Below are 16,838 nucleotides of genomic sequence, written 5' to 3' on the forward strand. Positions count from 1 at the left end.
GTAATGTAACAAAACACGAAAAAAGTCAAGGGGGGGGGGGGGTTTGAATACATTTGCAAGGCACTGTATAACTATATATTTCTATGAATTTAGAAGTAGGGATAAGTAAATTGAGTGAAGGTGCCTGGGCCACTTGTGAGATCACTATGCCAACATTGAGGGAAGAGGAAGGGAGCATGGAAGCTACTAAGCATGCTACTAGACCTTTGAAAGCAAGAGAAAGTGGAACAGAAGGATGAAGAGCAGGGGGCGCTACCACAGAGTAACATAATTTTTATTGCATGTACACTCATTGAGGGAAAGAAATAATGCACCCAGATAGAAATGTCAGATTGCTGCAAAATTCGTCATGCTGGTATGTCTCAGGCATATATGTTAATGTTTATGGGTATGGTCTTATTAACTGGGTCTTGCCACAACAGGGTGTAAAAAAGTGCTTCTCCTGCTGCTCTATAAGACGCCCCTCAGAGGCTACTTTTGGGTAGTGTACCTCTTGGTCAGAGTTTCTTGACTGCTAGACACTGAAAGACACTGACATAACATTAGACTGAAAGAAGCAGGATAGTTGTTTCAAAGAATTGCCCGCCATCTAGGCCGTTCTGACCTAGGTGTTGGGAGGAATGATTACATTAGGGCACAAACAGCGAACAGACTCCGGACAGATCACCAATAGAGAGGATCATTTGATCCACCGACAAGCTTGAGCAGCTCCCACAGTTCCATTGTCACCCTTGTCTCTGCCTGGACCATTTCCAAGCGCATAGCAGAAGGAAATTTGCTGTCTTGGCGCCCATTATGTGTCCTGCCTTTGACAGCGAGTCACCATCGCCTTCATTTGCAGTGGTCGCAAACGAGAAACCTGGGCTGCTATGGACTGGAACCGTATCCTCTTTAGAAACTAATCCAGGTTCTCTTTGGGATCCCATGACAGTTGGATTTGATTATGAAGGCCTCATGTTGAGCGCTTCTATCCTGCCTTTGCTGTGGAGCGACACACTGCCCCAACTGCTTGTTTGATGATCTAAAGAGACATTGAATATGACAGTCGGTCACCCCTAAAAGTGATATGAGGGACAACTCAGCAAAATGTGCAGGGCATCCTGCTGCCATATGTGTTGCAGGGCTTCCACTGGCATTTTTCAGCAGAATAATGCTCGCCCACACACAGAAACTTTCTCAGAAATGTCTTCACCAGATTATAACGCTTCCTTGGCTGCCCGGTCATCTGATTTATCACCAATCGAGCATTTATGGTACCTCCGCTTCGGCAACCTACAGGCCCAGCTGCAACATCTGTGGGCAAATGTGCCTCCATGCCCAACCTTCTCAATCTCATCTTGTATGAAGGCTAAAGGTGGCCCACCAGTGTGCTAGAGCCTTCTTTCAATTGTACAGTCGTGGCCAAAAGTTTTGAGAATGAGACAAATATTCGTTTTCACAAAGTTTGCTGCTAAACTGCTTTTAGATCTTTGTTTCAGTTGTTTCTGTGATGTAGTGAAATATAATTACACGCTCTTCATATGTTTCAAAGGCTTTTATCGACAATTACATGACATTTATGCAAAGAGTCGGTATTTGCAGTGTTGGGCCTTCTTTTTCAGGACCTCTGCAATTCGACTGGGCATGCTCTCAATTAACTTCTGGGCCAATTCCTGACTGATAGCAACCCATTCTTTCATTATCACTTCTTGGAGTTTGTTAGAATTAGTGGGTTTTTGTTTGTCCACCCGCCTCTTGAGGATTGACCAGAAGTTCTCAATGGGATTAAGATCTGGGGAGTTTCCAGGCCATGGACCCAAAATGTCAACGTTTTGGTCCCCGAGCCACTAAGTTATCTCTTTTGCCTTATGGCACGGTGCTCCATCGTGCTGGAAAATGCATTGTTCTTCGCCAAACTGTTGTTGGATTGTTGGAAGAAGTTGCTGTTGGAGGGTGTTTTGGTACCATTCTTTATTCATGGCTGTGTTTTTGGGCAAAATTGTGAGCGAGTCCACTCCCTTGGATGAGAACCAACCCCACACATTAATGGTCTCAGGATGCTTTACTGTTGGCATGACACAGGACTGATAGTAGCACTCACCTTTTCTTTTCCGGACAAGCCTTTTTCCTGATGCCCCAAACAATCGGAAAGAGGCTTCATCAGAGAATATGTCTTGGCCCCAGTCCTCAGCAGTCCATTCACCATATTTTCTGCAGAAGATAAATCTGTCCCTGATGTTTTTTTTGGAGAGAAGTGGCTTCTTTGCTGCCCTTCTTGACACCAGGCCATCTTCCAAAATTCTCACTGTGCGTGCAGATGCGCTCACACCTGCCTGCTGCCATTCCTGAGCAAGCTCTGCACTGGTGGCACTCCGGTCCCGCAGCTGAATCCTCTTTAGGAGACGATCCTGGCGCTTGCTGGACTTTCTTGGACGCCCTGAAGCCTTCTTAACAAGAATTGAACCTCTTTCCTTGAAGTTCTTGATGATCCTATAAATTGTTGATTGAGGTGCAATCTTAGTAGCCACAATATCCTTGCCTGTGAAGCCATTTTTATGCAACGCAATGATGGCTACACGCGTTTCTTTGCAGGTCACCATGGTTAACAATGGAAGAACAATGATTTCAAGCATCACCTTCCTTTTAACAGGTCAAGTCTGCCATTTTAACCCAATCAGCCTGACATAATGATCTCCAGCCTTGTGCTCGTCAACATTCTCACTTGAGTTAACAGGACGATTACTGAAATGATCTCAGCAGGTCCTTTAATGAAAGCAATGAAATGCAGTGGAAAGTTTTTTTGGGGATTAAGTTAATTTTCATGGCAAAGAAGGACTATGCAATTCATCTGATCACTCTTCATAACATTCTGGAGTATATGCAAATTGCTATTATAAAAACTTAAGCAGCAACTTTTCCAATTTCCAATATTTATGTAATTCTCAAAACTTTTGGCCACGACTGTACACTTTTCTCCAATAAACTTATCCTTTCACTCTAATATGGTAATCACTTCTATATATTGTTCCATATATATGTTGGAAAGTTGGGAGGCATTCTGAGTGTTAACCCTGAAACTAATAAAGAGAATAGAAAAAAATTATGGACTTAGAGGGTTATTTACTTATAGAAATTCGCCAATTTTTGGCATATTTCTGGCACAAATTGCCACGCAAATAACCTTTTTCCCACTCACGCCGGGTTTAAAAAAAAGTGGGTGTGGCGTGGGCAGGGAAGGAGACAGGCCAGCAGGCCCATCACATTTATCATTTTCTACACCTGTTTTAGACATAGAAAATGGTCTAAATTTAAGCCAGCAAGGAAGCTAGCATAGATTTAGACCCCCTTAATTCCTTTTATACATAAAAACATGTACCAGTGGTGTGATCAGGTAATATTGGCGGTACGTCCCCATGGTTTGCACTTCTGAGCAGCTGAATGTGGGAGGGACTGCAGTGTGATTGACAGCTCTGCACTCTGCCCTACTTCACCACAGTCCTGTATTGGGAGATCACTTCACACGGTCAAGACATCTACACACACGAGCAACAAGCGAAAAGACCTAATAAAAGAGAAATAGTCAACAGCATGGAGGACTCTGTTGGCCACTAGAAAACAGCTGAAGCAGCCTAAGGATGAATACATGCTGCTGAGACTGAATACAAGTAGTGCAAAGAAACTAAAGAAGAGCCGACTGTAGAAACGAATGGGGAGTTTACCATTGTAGGTGTTTTTAGATTGGCGTTACTATGTGCACCTGCACCAAATTTATGAAAATGGCGCACAGTAATAATAAATTTGGTGCATTTCATAAATGTGACATTAAAGTGATTTACACTAACAATTCCTACTGACTGTTCACTCCACTTCTAAAAGTAGAGAAGGAAGACGCAGCTCACCAAAAGATGCAAACTTTTTCACAATACCAGCACTTGCGAAATTTTCACACCAAAAAAAGTATAAGATTTGATGGATGTTTTTTCAAAAGCCTCTGCTGGGGTTCCCATCACATAGCATGCAGCTCTTCCCATGCATGATGCAAAACAAAGTAAAAGCCTGACAGTATAAAACAGTCCAGCAGCCACCCAGTGTCATGGCATCCGTTATAAACAGGAGCTATGGTGCCAGTGTGAACAGAATATTATAAAAAAAAATTTACCATTGAGTTTAATATTTAATATATTGAGAAAAATTCATTAGTTTTTGATCAGATACTGACCTTATGTAAAATAGAATATCTATTTGGTGTAAATTACTAGGACAGGACAATAGTGAGCTGTAGTCCCCCTGCTCCTGACGCTATTGAATCTCGTCTTTCCTATAAGGCTCTGCTGGGTTTTTTGTGTTGTTTGTGCAGGAACTTTAGAGCCGTCAGCATGAGTAAAGATTTCAGGAAATAATAAAATTGTTCGGTTTGATTGACAGTGAAAGACAGCTAACTGTTTTATGGAGAAAGCTAACATATGCCAGAGGGGGGTCCATTGTGTAAGTGGAAGGATTGATCACATACTCACAGCGGGAGCCTCTGCATTCAGGCCGGGCTTTCATTCTCTAGCGGACCCTGTAGAGGTAAAGAGAACAGATGCACCCCTCACCCTCCGCTATAGACCTCTCTTTGAATGCCTCAATTTATTTCTAAAAAATACGTCTCCAGCGCACCCCCAGAGTTAAATATTACTTCCCCACTCTGTCTGATGTGCACAGAGAAAGCGTGAAAGCCATTATATTAAGAGTCTGTTAAATTAGATGGGTATTAGAGTTTACATTAAGGTCACTATTTAACTATAGACGAGGCCACAATTCTGTCCAAATGCCAAATATCCATAAATCTCAGTTTTATTGCTCTTTTAACCTTGTGGCTCGCCCTACATATTTTCTCTAATTACATTGATACAACCGATATATTGGAATTTGCAGATTCTTTTAAAGCCACAAACATCGAGCGTGATTGAGCTCCTAGAAAGAAAGCGGCTCTGCTCAGAGCGGATTTCAGTAGCGCAATTGCGCATAAGAAAAAAAACCTTTAAAATGTATAATGTGTGGTGGTTTTGGTGTCTGTTTTAAAGAGGTTTTCTGAGATAGCTCATCAGCATCTGATCGGTGGGGGTCTGGCACCCAGGACCTCCACCCATCAGCTGTTTGAGAACGCACCGGTGCTCCTGTGAGCGCCATGGCCTTCTCCTTGCTTACCAAGCACAGCACTGTACATTGTATAGCAACTGTGCTTGGTATTGCGCTCAGCCGCATTCACTTCAATGGGGTTAGCTGCGCCTAGGCCACGTGACTGAAATACGTGATGCAACATAGCCTAGGCAAAGCTGTGAGAAGGCTGCTGACCTACTGTGAGCCCCGGTGCCTTCTAAAACAGCTGATTGATGGGGTCCTGGGTGTCAGACCCCCACGGTCAGATCCAGAGGATAGATCATCAGTTAAAAATCTTGGAAAACGATGAATGGGTAAATGTCTCGGAATCTTGTGCAAAAAATTAATAAAATAAAAGACGTGTGTCAAATCATGCAACAAATAACCGCCAAAAACCAGATGTACCTAGAATGATAAATATCCCCCTTAGGCCTTAAAGTTGGCCATACACATCCCTGTTGAATTAGTCAGCTAAGCGCATCAAGGCCCGAAGGGTAAGACTGCGTGTACACAAGACTATATATCATCATATATGTCCGGCAATACTGCCAGTTTTGGCAGGATGGCATACTCTCCCCCCGGATAGCAAATGTCAAGAGAGAGAAGGATCAGGGCGTTGGATTTCAATATGCCCGATCCTTTTGTTCTCCACCAGAGGTGTCTGGCAATAGCTTTCATCCCTTTTCCTGAGAACAAATGCAAGCTCGGCCGAGCATGCATGTGTATGGGGACAGGTGGCTCCATCTATCTAAGGCCATTACATGGACAGCTGATTGATTTCAGTAGAAACTATTGTGGGGATTCTCTTTGGTAGACAGGACAAGCGGGTGCAATATAGAGGCAAAGACACGTTTGTAACTCAAAAACTGCAGTGTTTAGTCACACTAGTTGCAGGTTCACCGTATGACAGTCCATTTTCAGTATTGGTGTTAGTTCACACCCAAAACAGTTCATACTGAAAAACGGTCATCTTTGATCCTGGGTGTTTAATCCACACCTGGCTGAATGCTCAGCCTCAGAAAGTCCACCTGCAGGTTTTAGGTGGCCTGCTCGCCCGACACACTGTCTTCAGCTTTCAGACCACACACAGGCCTCAGATCTCGGCAGAGTTTCACACAGCTCCAGTGTCAGAGAGGAGTAATCCACCCACCTGACACTGCTGGATGTTTTTTTTTTATAGGCCTGTCAAAACCCGGCCTGGAACGTGTGGAGTAGTCACCCACCCAGCACTTTGACTACTCCCAGTAAGAGAGTAAGAGCCGTCCCGGATTAGCTATTTGCAGCCATACTAGATAGCAAGGTGTCACACAGCAACACTGCCAATGTTGAGAAATCCAACATTGGCAGATTAAAGATTACAATTGATCTCTGGGTCCCAGAAGTAATTGAATGATTCTGTTATTGTCAGCCAGACCTCATTACATAAAGGTAGTAACCAAAGAGGACAACCACCTTTAAAGGGGTTGTCCAGCTTTGCAGCATTTTTTACTGTGAGCAGCAGAGTGTTGTACCTGTTGAAAAAAAAAACATTTTTGCCATCTCCCTACTGCTCCGTTCCAGCTCCCTTGCTTTCTTCAGTGGTCTTCCTGTCCCTGTCCTGTAAACTTCTGGGTGGATGGGGTCATGTGCACCACTGCAGCCAATAAATGGCCCAGTGGTGGTGTGTCACCAAGCATCATGTCCCTGCTGGGTCTTGTGCCACTTTGGGATCTCCTCACCGCTGAATTCAGTCATTGACTGCAGTAGCGCACCTAACCCTATCCGTTGACCAGAAGACCTCTGAAGGTAGCTGGAACTGAGCGTCAGGGGGCAGGTTAGTATACATTTTTCAACAGGTACAACACACTGCTGTCCACAGTTGAAAATGTCCCCTTTAAGTTAGTGATCATAGTGACATTAAAGTCACGTGACTCCTGCGAAAAGCATGACATGTACTGGTTGATAACATTTTTGGATAATGGTATATAGGCGATCCCGGGCAGCTATAGTGGGGTCAGTAAAGTTTATTAGCATGCTACTTATGTGCTGCAAACAATTATAAACTGGATAGGAAGTGGGTTTGAAATGGCTTAAAGGGATTATGGGTTTAAAGCTGAATAAATGGTTCGCTGTTTTAGTTCAGACACATTAGCTTTTAAGAGATTACTTGAGTATTGACCAACAACCTCAGGAGCAGATCTTAAAATAATGATCTGTGCTCAGGGGGTATCATTTTATTTGTGTTTGGAAAGGAGGCATTCCCCGGAGGTTGGACTCTTCTTATGAGCCGGGGATTCCCCGCTGAGCATAATCTAGCAGGGGAGGTTTAATGCACTTAATTAGAGCTAGGTAAAGAATCTGGCTTAAATTAGCATGGAATTCCAGATACCCCACCCGACACTAATAGTACCAGTGGAAGCGGAAGTATTACACACCACTATCTCCACTGGACATTTACTGCTACCTTGTATTTAGTCATTAAAGTGTTTTTTTAATTTTTTTTATCCTTCCTTGCTTGATGTTAATGAGAATAATCATCTTCTGTGTCTTTCAGCTCCTTGACCTGTTCATGATTTGGGATTGGTCTACATATCTCGCCGATTATGGTCAACCCACCTCCAAATATCTAAGAGTGAACCCGAGCACAGCTCTCATTCTGCTTGAAAAGTAAGTAGGTGCTTCCCAGATAAAATAACCGATCTTCGAATTGCTAATACTAGCACATTGATAGAGCTCTCCTGTGCCATTATATACATATGTCCTGACTCAACACTCATTAATAGAGCTCCTGAATATCTAGCTTTTTTGCATACTTATGGTGAAGAGCCTTACACAAAACTTACCCAGGGCAACAGAATGGAAAAAGCCAAAGACATATCCAAGGTTCCCTGTAAGCCCATGTAGCAGTTAGGGCTTTGGACTATACTCCCTCTAATAGAAAATATTATTGTCGGCATGCCTGGTGGTCTAGAGCAGTGAAAGTGTTAATGTCTGTATCCCTGGTAGTTTAGAGACGTAGAGGGGTTAATGACTACATGTCTGGTAGAAAAGGTATTAGTGGTATTAGTGTCAGCAACGCTTGTGATCTCGGGCAGTGAAAAACTAAAGTCAATACTTCTGGTGGTCTAGGGGAGTGAAGTCAGCATGCCTAGGGGTCTAGGACAGTCAGGTGGGGTTATTCTGGTCATCCTGGACAGTAAAGGACTTCATGTACAGATTCCTGGTGGTCTAGGTCACTGAAGGGATTAATGTATGAAATCCTGGTAGTCTAAGATAGTCAATACGTTTTAGGATTCCTGGTGGACGGCAGTAAAATAATTAATGCTTCATACCTTGAGTTCAGTGTTTACTGACCTCTCCAGCTCCAGTTGTCCTGGCTGTGACAGGAGACTGAACAGCTTCCTGTTTCCTCTCTGCATTGATCATATAGAGGGGATAGAGAAGGCTGTGCAGCTGTAACTGTATGGCTGCAGAGTTCTCACTATGGTTGGGCACAGTGATTCAGGAGCACTGTTCCCGAAGGGGGGAGATCAGGGAGTCCACAGCTGATTTTCCCTAAGCGGGGAAGCTTCTGAGTTGTATGTTTGTGCTTCTGCGCAGCTTAGAGGAAGCTGTTGGCATGTCCTTGTAATGTTATCAGTCTGTCTAGCTATCTATCTAATCTTTTATTTATCCATTATGTGGTTATGTTACTCCCATGCTTCTAAAAAGCAGCAGATTGATGAACTCTGCTCTACATCATGCTGCTCAGTAATAAATACAGATTTACCTGCACCTCCTATCCCTCTATAGTGCAGGCAATCCTGATGTGTCATTGTACAAAGATATGGAATTACAGGCTGTCACTTTCCTCTTCCTTTCCCTAGGATGAAAGACATGAACAAGAAGAATAATATCTTTGCTCAGTTCAGGAAGAACGACCGGGATAGGCAGAAGTTGATAGACACCGTGGTGAAGCAGCTTAGAAGTCTGGTGAATGGGATGTCCCAACACTCTTAGTGGTGGCCGTACTACAAAGTGTACAGAAGCCTATAATCAGCACATTGCTTTCCTGCAGAATAAAGCGTGCGCCTCATGTGTCCAGTCGGACAGGACTAACTAATGTTTTTACAGTTGCTTTTGTAACTATGAGGTTTTTATATCTCGCACACGTGGTGTCAGGAGTGGAACCAGTAATTGGAGTGTAAAGCAGATGAATGGACTCTAAATATTGTATTTTACCTATTGCTGCTAAATTCTGCCACTTCTCAGATTCTATGGCATTTTAAGATGGGTTTTGTATGTTGTGTGAAGTCATTGAGATGATACGTGAGTCAGTCATTGAGATGAAGGGTCTGCTAATGATTACATTCTCCTACAGACCCCGATCATTGTCTGCTGAATGGACATGTCTTCCTATGTGAGTGTATGAGCAGCCACTTTTACTATAGATCTGGTTCTCAGGGGTTGTGATTTTGATCTATACTTTGTAAATATTTGCTTTTGATTTCCTTCGGGAATAAAAATAATGTCAAAAAACTCCAGAATACTGTAGTTTTATTTATTACAATAGACACAATGTTTAGATGCTTTGTGTATTTTTTGTTAAGTGGAAACATTAAACCTACCAAGCAACGTTTGGGGTATATTTATAGGGTCAAGGGTCCAGTCCTCCAGAAGTTAATTAAGGTAGCCGGACAGATAGTCCAGAGTTGATCAAAATGGACAATTTCAGCCAAAATAATTGTTCGTCAGGTGAATTTAACAACAAACAATCATCTTCGTGTAACAGTCACTTGTGGTGCAGTTAGTTGTTACATGAACGGTCGTTGGGTAAAAGACTGTTCCACAGTGAAAGATCTTTAGTCCTTCACCTGGTGTCATTGAATATGACCAAAATTAAGTAAAATGTATATGACTGCATTGATGTAATGGTTGTTCAACAGTTCCGCAACCATCCACTTCCATCTAATATACAGGTGAAGCTCGAAAAATTTGACTATCGTGCAAAAGTCCATTTATTTCAGTAATGCAAATTAAAAGGAATTGCATTAATGCAGCTTAAAATTAGAATTTTGTAAAAAGGTTCAATATTCTAGGCTCAAAGTGTCACACTCTAGTCAGCTAATTAATCCATACCCCCTGAGCAAAGGGTACCTCAAAATTGTGACTTTGGGGTTTCATAAGCTATAAGCCAATATCATCCAAATTATAACAAAGGCTTGAAATATCTCGCTTTGCATGTAATGAGTCTATCTCATATATTAGTTTCACCTTTCAAGTTGCATTACTGAAATAAATAAACTTTGCACGATATTCTAATTTTTCGAGTTTCACCTGTATATGGCCGGCTTTACTGATCACTGGGGATGATGGAAGTGGAGAGTGAAAGGGGACAATGGAGAATTTCTGCAAGAAGACACAAGGAACAAAGTGAAGACCAAATTACCTGTAAACATTTCATACCTGGAACCAGCTGCTGGATGTGGCCGTATTTAGTGGGGCCCATTTGAAGGCTTGTACTGAGGCACCATGGCTACTTATTACGTTAGTAGGTAAACCCACCTTCTATAAATTTTCCTTTTTTTGGGCCTCATTCTAAGAAAATGGGTCAGTGTTGCTTGTATCCCTTCTATCATTTACAAAGCACTCTTGGAAAATGATCCTTGAAATCCTACGTCCCATACACATAACAGTAGTTGTAACTGGATTCCAATAAACAATTAGTAACAAATATTGCTATGGCTGCTGTTTTCTAAAAGTCACAGCAAAAAAGTACACGCGATTACAACCATTTGTATGTTGTACAATCACATTCACCTTTTAGAAATCACTTCCATTATATGTAGATGGTGGATGTAAGCAAAATGTGGCAAACACCGCACCCAAAGATGAGTAATGTACTATGCATTCAGGACACTTTTTACACCCACGTCAACATTTTTGAAAAGGAGCGTATCTAAGAAGAGTCATAAAATGCATTAAATGTTTCACACAAAATATTGGTGTATATGTACGAGCCATTAGGGAGAGTACAGAAGAGTAAAGTGCCTAAGGGTCCTTCTACATGGGGCAGTTTGCACCCCGAATGAGCTAAGAGTGACAATATTCAAGTTGATTGGTGCTCATCTATACATGATGCCAGTGGACGGACTGCTGCAGTGGTCAGCTGATCGCCACATGTCCTGCTCCAGACACCACACACAACGCTGCAGAGGAAATCTACTATTAGATCATTGCCATTAAAGTGAATGGTTGACCATGTAATACGGTGACAGCTTGAGTCCACTAGAATGGGATGTTGGCAGCAATGGTTGTGTGAGGGCAAGCACGCTCAGCGAACAAGCTCCAGATGATCCAGACAGCCCACCAGTAGAGGATCATTTGATCCACCTACAAACATAAGCAGCTCCCACAGTTTTGTGGTCCACCATCTAGACACAGGTGACACCTACATTACACACCCCTGTCTCTGCCCAGAACATTTCCATGGGCTTAGCAGAAGGAAATTTGGTGTTATGGGGCCAATTACGAGTCCTGTCATTGACACCCAGCCACCGTCACCTTCATTTACAATGGTGTCGTGAACTAGAAACCTGGAGTGTTGCCTCTCACGGCAAGGCTGGAAAACTGGCATTTTTCAGCAGAATAATGCTTGCCCACACGAAGCAAGGGTTTCCTAGGAATGTCTCCACGAGATTGTAACACCTCCTTGGCTGCCCGATCTACAGATTTATCTCCAATTGAGTATTTCTGAGAGCAGCTGGGACTCCAGCTTCGGCAACCTACGAGTGCATAGGATCTACAGGCCCAGCTGTAACATCTGTGGGCAAATGTGCCGCAGGATACCATACAGAACCTGTATACATCCATGTCCAACCATATCTCATCTTGTATCTAGACTAGAGGTGGCCCAACAGGGTCCTAGAGCCTCTTTTCAATTGTACAGTTTTCCCCAATAAACGTATCCTTTCGCTCTAATTTTTGTAATAACTTACATCTATCATCATTACATTCACACATATTAAGTGTCATTCTATACCAACAACTCCTTCATTGGTTACTTGGCAATTAGTGTGTGTATATATATATATATATATCTATATATATATATATATTATGCACTTTTTGCATACAAAAATTTCCCTGTGCATTTAAACATTTTGGTGTGCCATAATTTTTTTCATATTTTTATATTATTATGCTTAATCATAAGTGGTTTAGAGAAAAACTAATTGGGGATTTACAATAAATGAACTATACCTGCCCAATTATTACTGACAGCCCCTCAGCACAATACAGGTCCTCTGGAGATTAACAAATACCATATTTTTCGCCCTATAGGACGCACCGGCCCATAAGACGCACCTAGGTTTTAGAGAATGACAATAAGATAAACATGTTTTTCATTAGACCTCAGACCAGGAAAGCAATCAGACACCCAATGTTAATCACACCTCATCTGACTGCCCCAATCAGACCCCCAATGTTAATAAGCCCCTCAATCAGACCCCAGATCAGACCCCCAATGTTAATAAGACCTCAGATCAGCCCCCCCCATGCCATTTATCAGCCCCCATGCCATTTATCAGCACCCATTATGAGCCCCCATGCCATCTATGAGCCCCAGTGCCATTTATGAGCCTCCATTATGAGCCCCCCAATGTAATTTATAAGCCCCAGTGCCATTTATGAGCCCCCATGTCACTTAAAAGGCTCCATTATGACCCCCCCCCCCATGCCACAGATCAAATAAAATAAACACTTACCTCTCCTGCTTCTGGACGACGACTCTCCTCACCGCCGGTGATCTTCTTCCTCCTGCTGTGCTGTAAACTGCCGCGCACAGCGTGAGGTCACAGAGCGCTCTCACAGTGTGCTCAGCCACAGCACAGCCGAGGAGCAGGAAGCGGCGAGTACAGAGCCTTCACTGCTTCCCACTCCTACGGTACTAATGAGCGCTTCCATAATAGAAGCACTCATTAGTATTCACCCCATAAGACGCAGGGACAAAAACTGGGTCTTATGGGGCGAAAAATACGGTAGGTCAACCAAATTTGGTACACATGGCTCATACAGCTCCGTGTGCCTTTCTTTGCACCACCTTGTAACTGGGGTACATTTACACCAATTTTTATGCCACAAAATAGTGCAAATTTTTAATAAGGGTGGCGTATTTTAAAAAAAAAACTCTTTTTTTGCAACTGAGGTTTGTGTAAATTAGGCCTGCTCCATTTTCTGCTGCCGTTTGTGTTAGAATTTTGACAAATTATGCTTAATAAATTGCCCTTAGGGCTCATTCACACAACCGTATGTATGGTTCCGCCTCCTTTCCGCAATTTTGGCGAACATACGCAGACGCTCATTTCAATAGGGACGCGAAAGATGCGGACAATGCGTGGCTCTGCATAAAATATACAGCATGTCCTATACTTGTCCGCAAAAAACGTTCCATGGTCCCATACAAGTCAATAGATCCGCAAAAATGCGGCATGCAATGGATGTATTTCTGTATGTAATCTGTTTTTTTGCAGATCCATGTCCGCAAAGTTTAAGAACCAGCCCAAATTAAAGCTCAAAAAAATAAAATACAATTTTGCTGATCCGCAAGACATACGGAATCAAATATAACCACACTTTCCATTTTTTGTGTACACGCTGAACTGTCTGCAAAAAAAACGGATCCAGTTTTTGAGGACCACAAAAAAAAATACGGTCAACTGAATGAGCCTTTAATGTAAACTAGATACAGTAGATTGGAATAGAGAGCCCAGTCTGTAGGAGCTTACATCCATCTGCAGAGTCCCAGGCAGTAGATGTTTTATTTGGGCTTTTTCCTATGGGGTACGTGTGGATGCTGCTCAGTGTGCAGTCTTGTCTGCCCTGCCCCCCATCACCATTAAATCTCCCCCAATTACTTAGCATTTCACAAATATTGGCCTTGGTGGTTTTCCAAATAGCTATTGGCAGATGAAGACTTTGTGTCCAGGTCCTGGCCCATGTGCAGGGAGCACTACTCTGCTTTTATTACAGTTTGTGATCTGGGGAATTGGCCTTCATGGGAGATCTACATCTAAGGCCATAAATTACTGCAGAGAGGCTCAAACTCCAGAGATTTATAGTGATGGCGCTATAAATTATTACCCAGTGTATTTCATGTTTGCACCGCCACGGATAATGCTGGAAGGACATGTCTATCGATTGAGCTCAGATGCCCAGGTCTAGATCTCCCTGCAGTCTGGCCAGGGCCTCCTGTTTACTAGGTAACTGTTAACCCTTCCCGACTACACAGTCCAGCACTACTTTATTATTATTATTTATGATACATATACATATGATAAGGGGTGCACATACATAATACAGACAATTGGAATAAGCATGGACAAGATAAGCTACAAAGTGGTACATTATAGGAGCTTTGCTGCATTCTAGCAGAAGTCTATGTCATGTATTTTCAAGAAACATTAAATTATGGATCTATAGGTCCAAGAAACATCAGCCTCTGGTATATTAACTTGTGAATAAATGTAGCCTTAATTATTAACCAGGCAGCCAAATATCCCCGACTCCACCACTAATAGATAGATAGATAGATAGATAGATAGATACATAAACAAATAGATTTGTAGTAGATAGATATGTCATAATAGATAGATAGATAGATAGATAGATTTGTAATAGATAGATATGTCATATTAGATAGATAGATAGATAGATAGATAGATAGATACATAGACAAATAGATTTGTAGTAGATAGATATGTCATAATAGATAGATAGATAGATAGATAGATAGATAGATAGATAATGTGAAAGTTATTCACCCACTTGTCCAATGCAACATTTCAACCTGCCATCTTGGGTCTTTCTCAAGCAAAATATAAACAGCTCAGAGGAAACATAAAAGACAGATACAAGGGGTATGGCTCAGACCCACACTTATCAACAAAAATCCAGTAGCACTCCAGAATTGGTGAAATACATAAAATTATTGACTGATGTATCCAATCCAACCTTTCAAACCACTTTCTTGGACCTTTAGATACAGATAGATAGATAGAATATTGAAATGACAGAAAGAAAATATTTAGATATTAGATAGATAGATAGATAGATAGATAGATAGAAATGGGATAGATAGATAGATAGATAGATAGATAGACGGATAGATAGATAGAATATTGAAATGACAGAAAATGGATAGATATGAGATAGATAGATAATATATTGATAGGATAAAAATGAGATACAGATAGATTGACAGACAGATATATGGAAAATATAGATATAAAATGATAGATTATAAATATGAGATTGACATAGAATTTAGATATATAGATGATAGATGGCTAGTAGATATTATTTTCCCTATTTATATTGCATCTAGTATACATCTTCTCTATGCATACATATAGATAGATTCTGGACACTGATGAGCAGCATATATACAGTTCACCACTGAATATTTTCTAATCCCAGGCATATACTACACTACTGCCCTGCTGACCAGACCCCAGGCTGACCAGTCTATCCTTAGGTGCTGGGCTTGTCCACACTATTTTATGGTGCTTAAGTAAAGGGTTCTCATCCTCTTCAGTAGTCACCACGTTTTATAACTCCTCATCACTGACTTCTACTACAACAGGTGTTTCCAGTACAGCCAGCAGAAATAGTGCTCACACCCCAGTAAAACAAGCCCCCATGTATATGTTATTCAAACTGGGAGCTGTGCTGGGATCAGTGGACTCCACACCTCCACCCTGCAGGACCTTTACTCTTCCCCAGTCTAGAAGTGCTTCTTTATCTCTGATGAGGTGTGAGCACTAATTGTTATATTCATTGACTGATGGCCACTACATCTAGTTCAACAGAAGATAATAGGAAGCTATCAGTCATCTTTCTACTACAACAGCCTAAAAAGTGAAATGATATGTGCTGTTATCTAGAGTCAACACTGGCTGATAACCTGCCCTGTGTACCTGTCACCAGGAGATAAATGACCCCATGTACAATAAATATACTCCCATTTGTAGCCTATCAAAGGAGACTATCATCCCCATAATGATAGTGTACAATCTGCAGCTATGGGCTACCACTAGTCAAATGATGCCTTGGTGCTGCACAGGGCAGAAGGTCCACATAGGTCTATCCTTCTCTAGCTTCTGGCCAAGTCTACACATTCCTTCAATCCCCTCAAGTTGCCCAATCCTAGCAAATGTTCCCTGCTACTCACATATGCAGGGAGGCACCTCAGCCCCTGAAGGTGGATCATATTATAAGCCAATATGTATATAAATGTAGCTAGGAGGCAGGCTCAGCTCTGTCCTTAGGAGTGATAGACTAGACCCCCTTCAAGACATCAATCAGTCCTTGCACTCCTGCTGCTGCTGCTGCACAGACCTGCTGGTGAGTATTTCCCATCTTCATATCCTGTAGAAGAAGCTTTTTGTAGCTTTCTTTTTCTGCAACACCTGTTAGCAAAGTTTGTGAAGTTCTTGTAAATGTCTTCTGTGGTGTGGATACATTTTTCTTCTTGGATGATCACCTCTGGTTCAGGACAGGAATAAGGAAGCAGCAGGGTAGATATTAATGTGCAAATTGCTCTATAGATGTGTAGCCTGCAGCTATGCCCCTTATCTTTCAGAAATAAATCTTCTCGGCTAAGCTTCTTTTTTTTTTTTGGCTGGGGGAACCTAAATATATCACCTTCCATAGCATGCCAAATATATAATAAAAACCTGAAAGCTGCAATTTTAGCC

General features: G+C 42.0%; 1 protein-coding gene across 2 annotated transcripts in view; it reads left to right on the forward strand.

The window, feature by feature from the left end:
- Positions 1-9,623, forward strand: part of EXOC6 (exocyst complex component 6) — a 265,734-nt gene extending 256,111 nt beyond the window's left edge. For both annotated transcript variants that reach the window (XM_044297928.1, XM_044297929.1), the window contains exons 21-22: positions 7,655-7,767; positions 8,967-9,623. In XM_044297928.1, the coding sequence (XP_044153863.1) occupies positions 7,655-7,767; positions 8,967-9,099 (246 nt within the window). In that variant the 3' untranslated portion in view covers positions 9,100-9,623. The remainder of the gene's footprint in view (positions 1-7,654; positions 7,768-8,966) is intronic.
- Positions 9,624-16,838: the final 7,215 nt, after the last annotated feature.

This window comes from Bufo gargarizans, chromosome 6, assembly GCF_014858855.1.
Source record: "Bufo gargarizans isolate SCDJY-AF-19 chromosome 6, ASM1485885v1, whole genome shotgun sequence".
In the NCBI taxonomy this organism is placed as follows: Eukaryota; Metazoa; Chordata; class Amphibia; order Anura; family Bufonidae; genus Bufo; species Bufo gargarizans.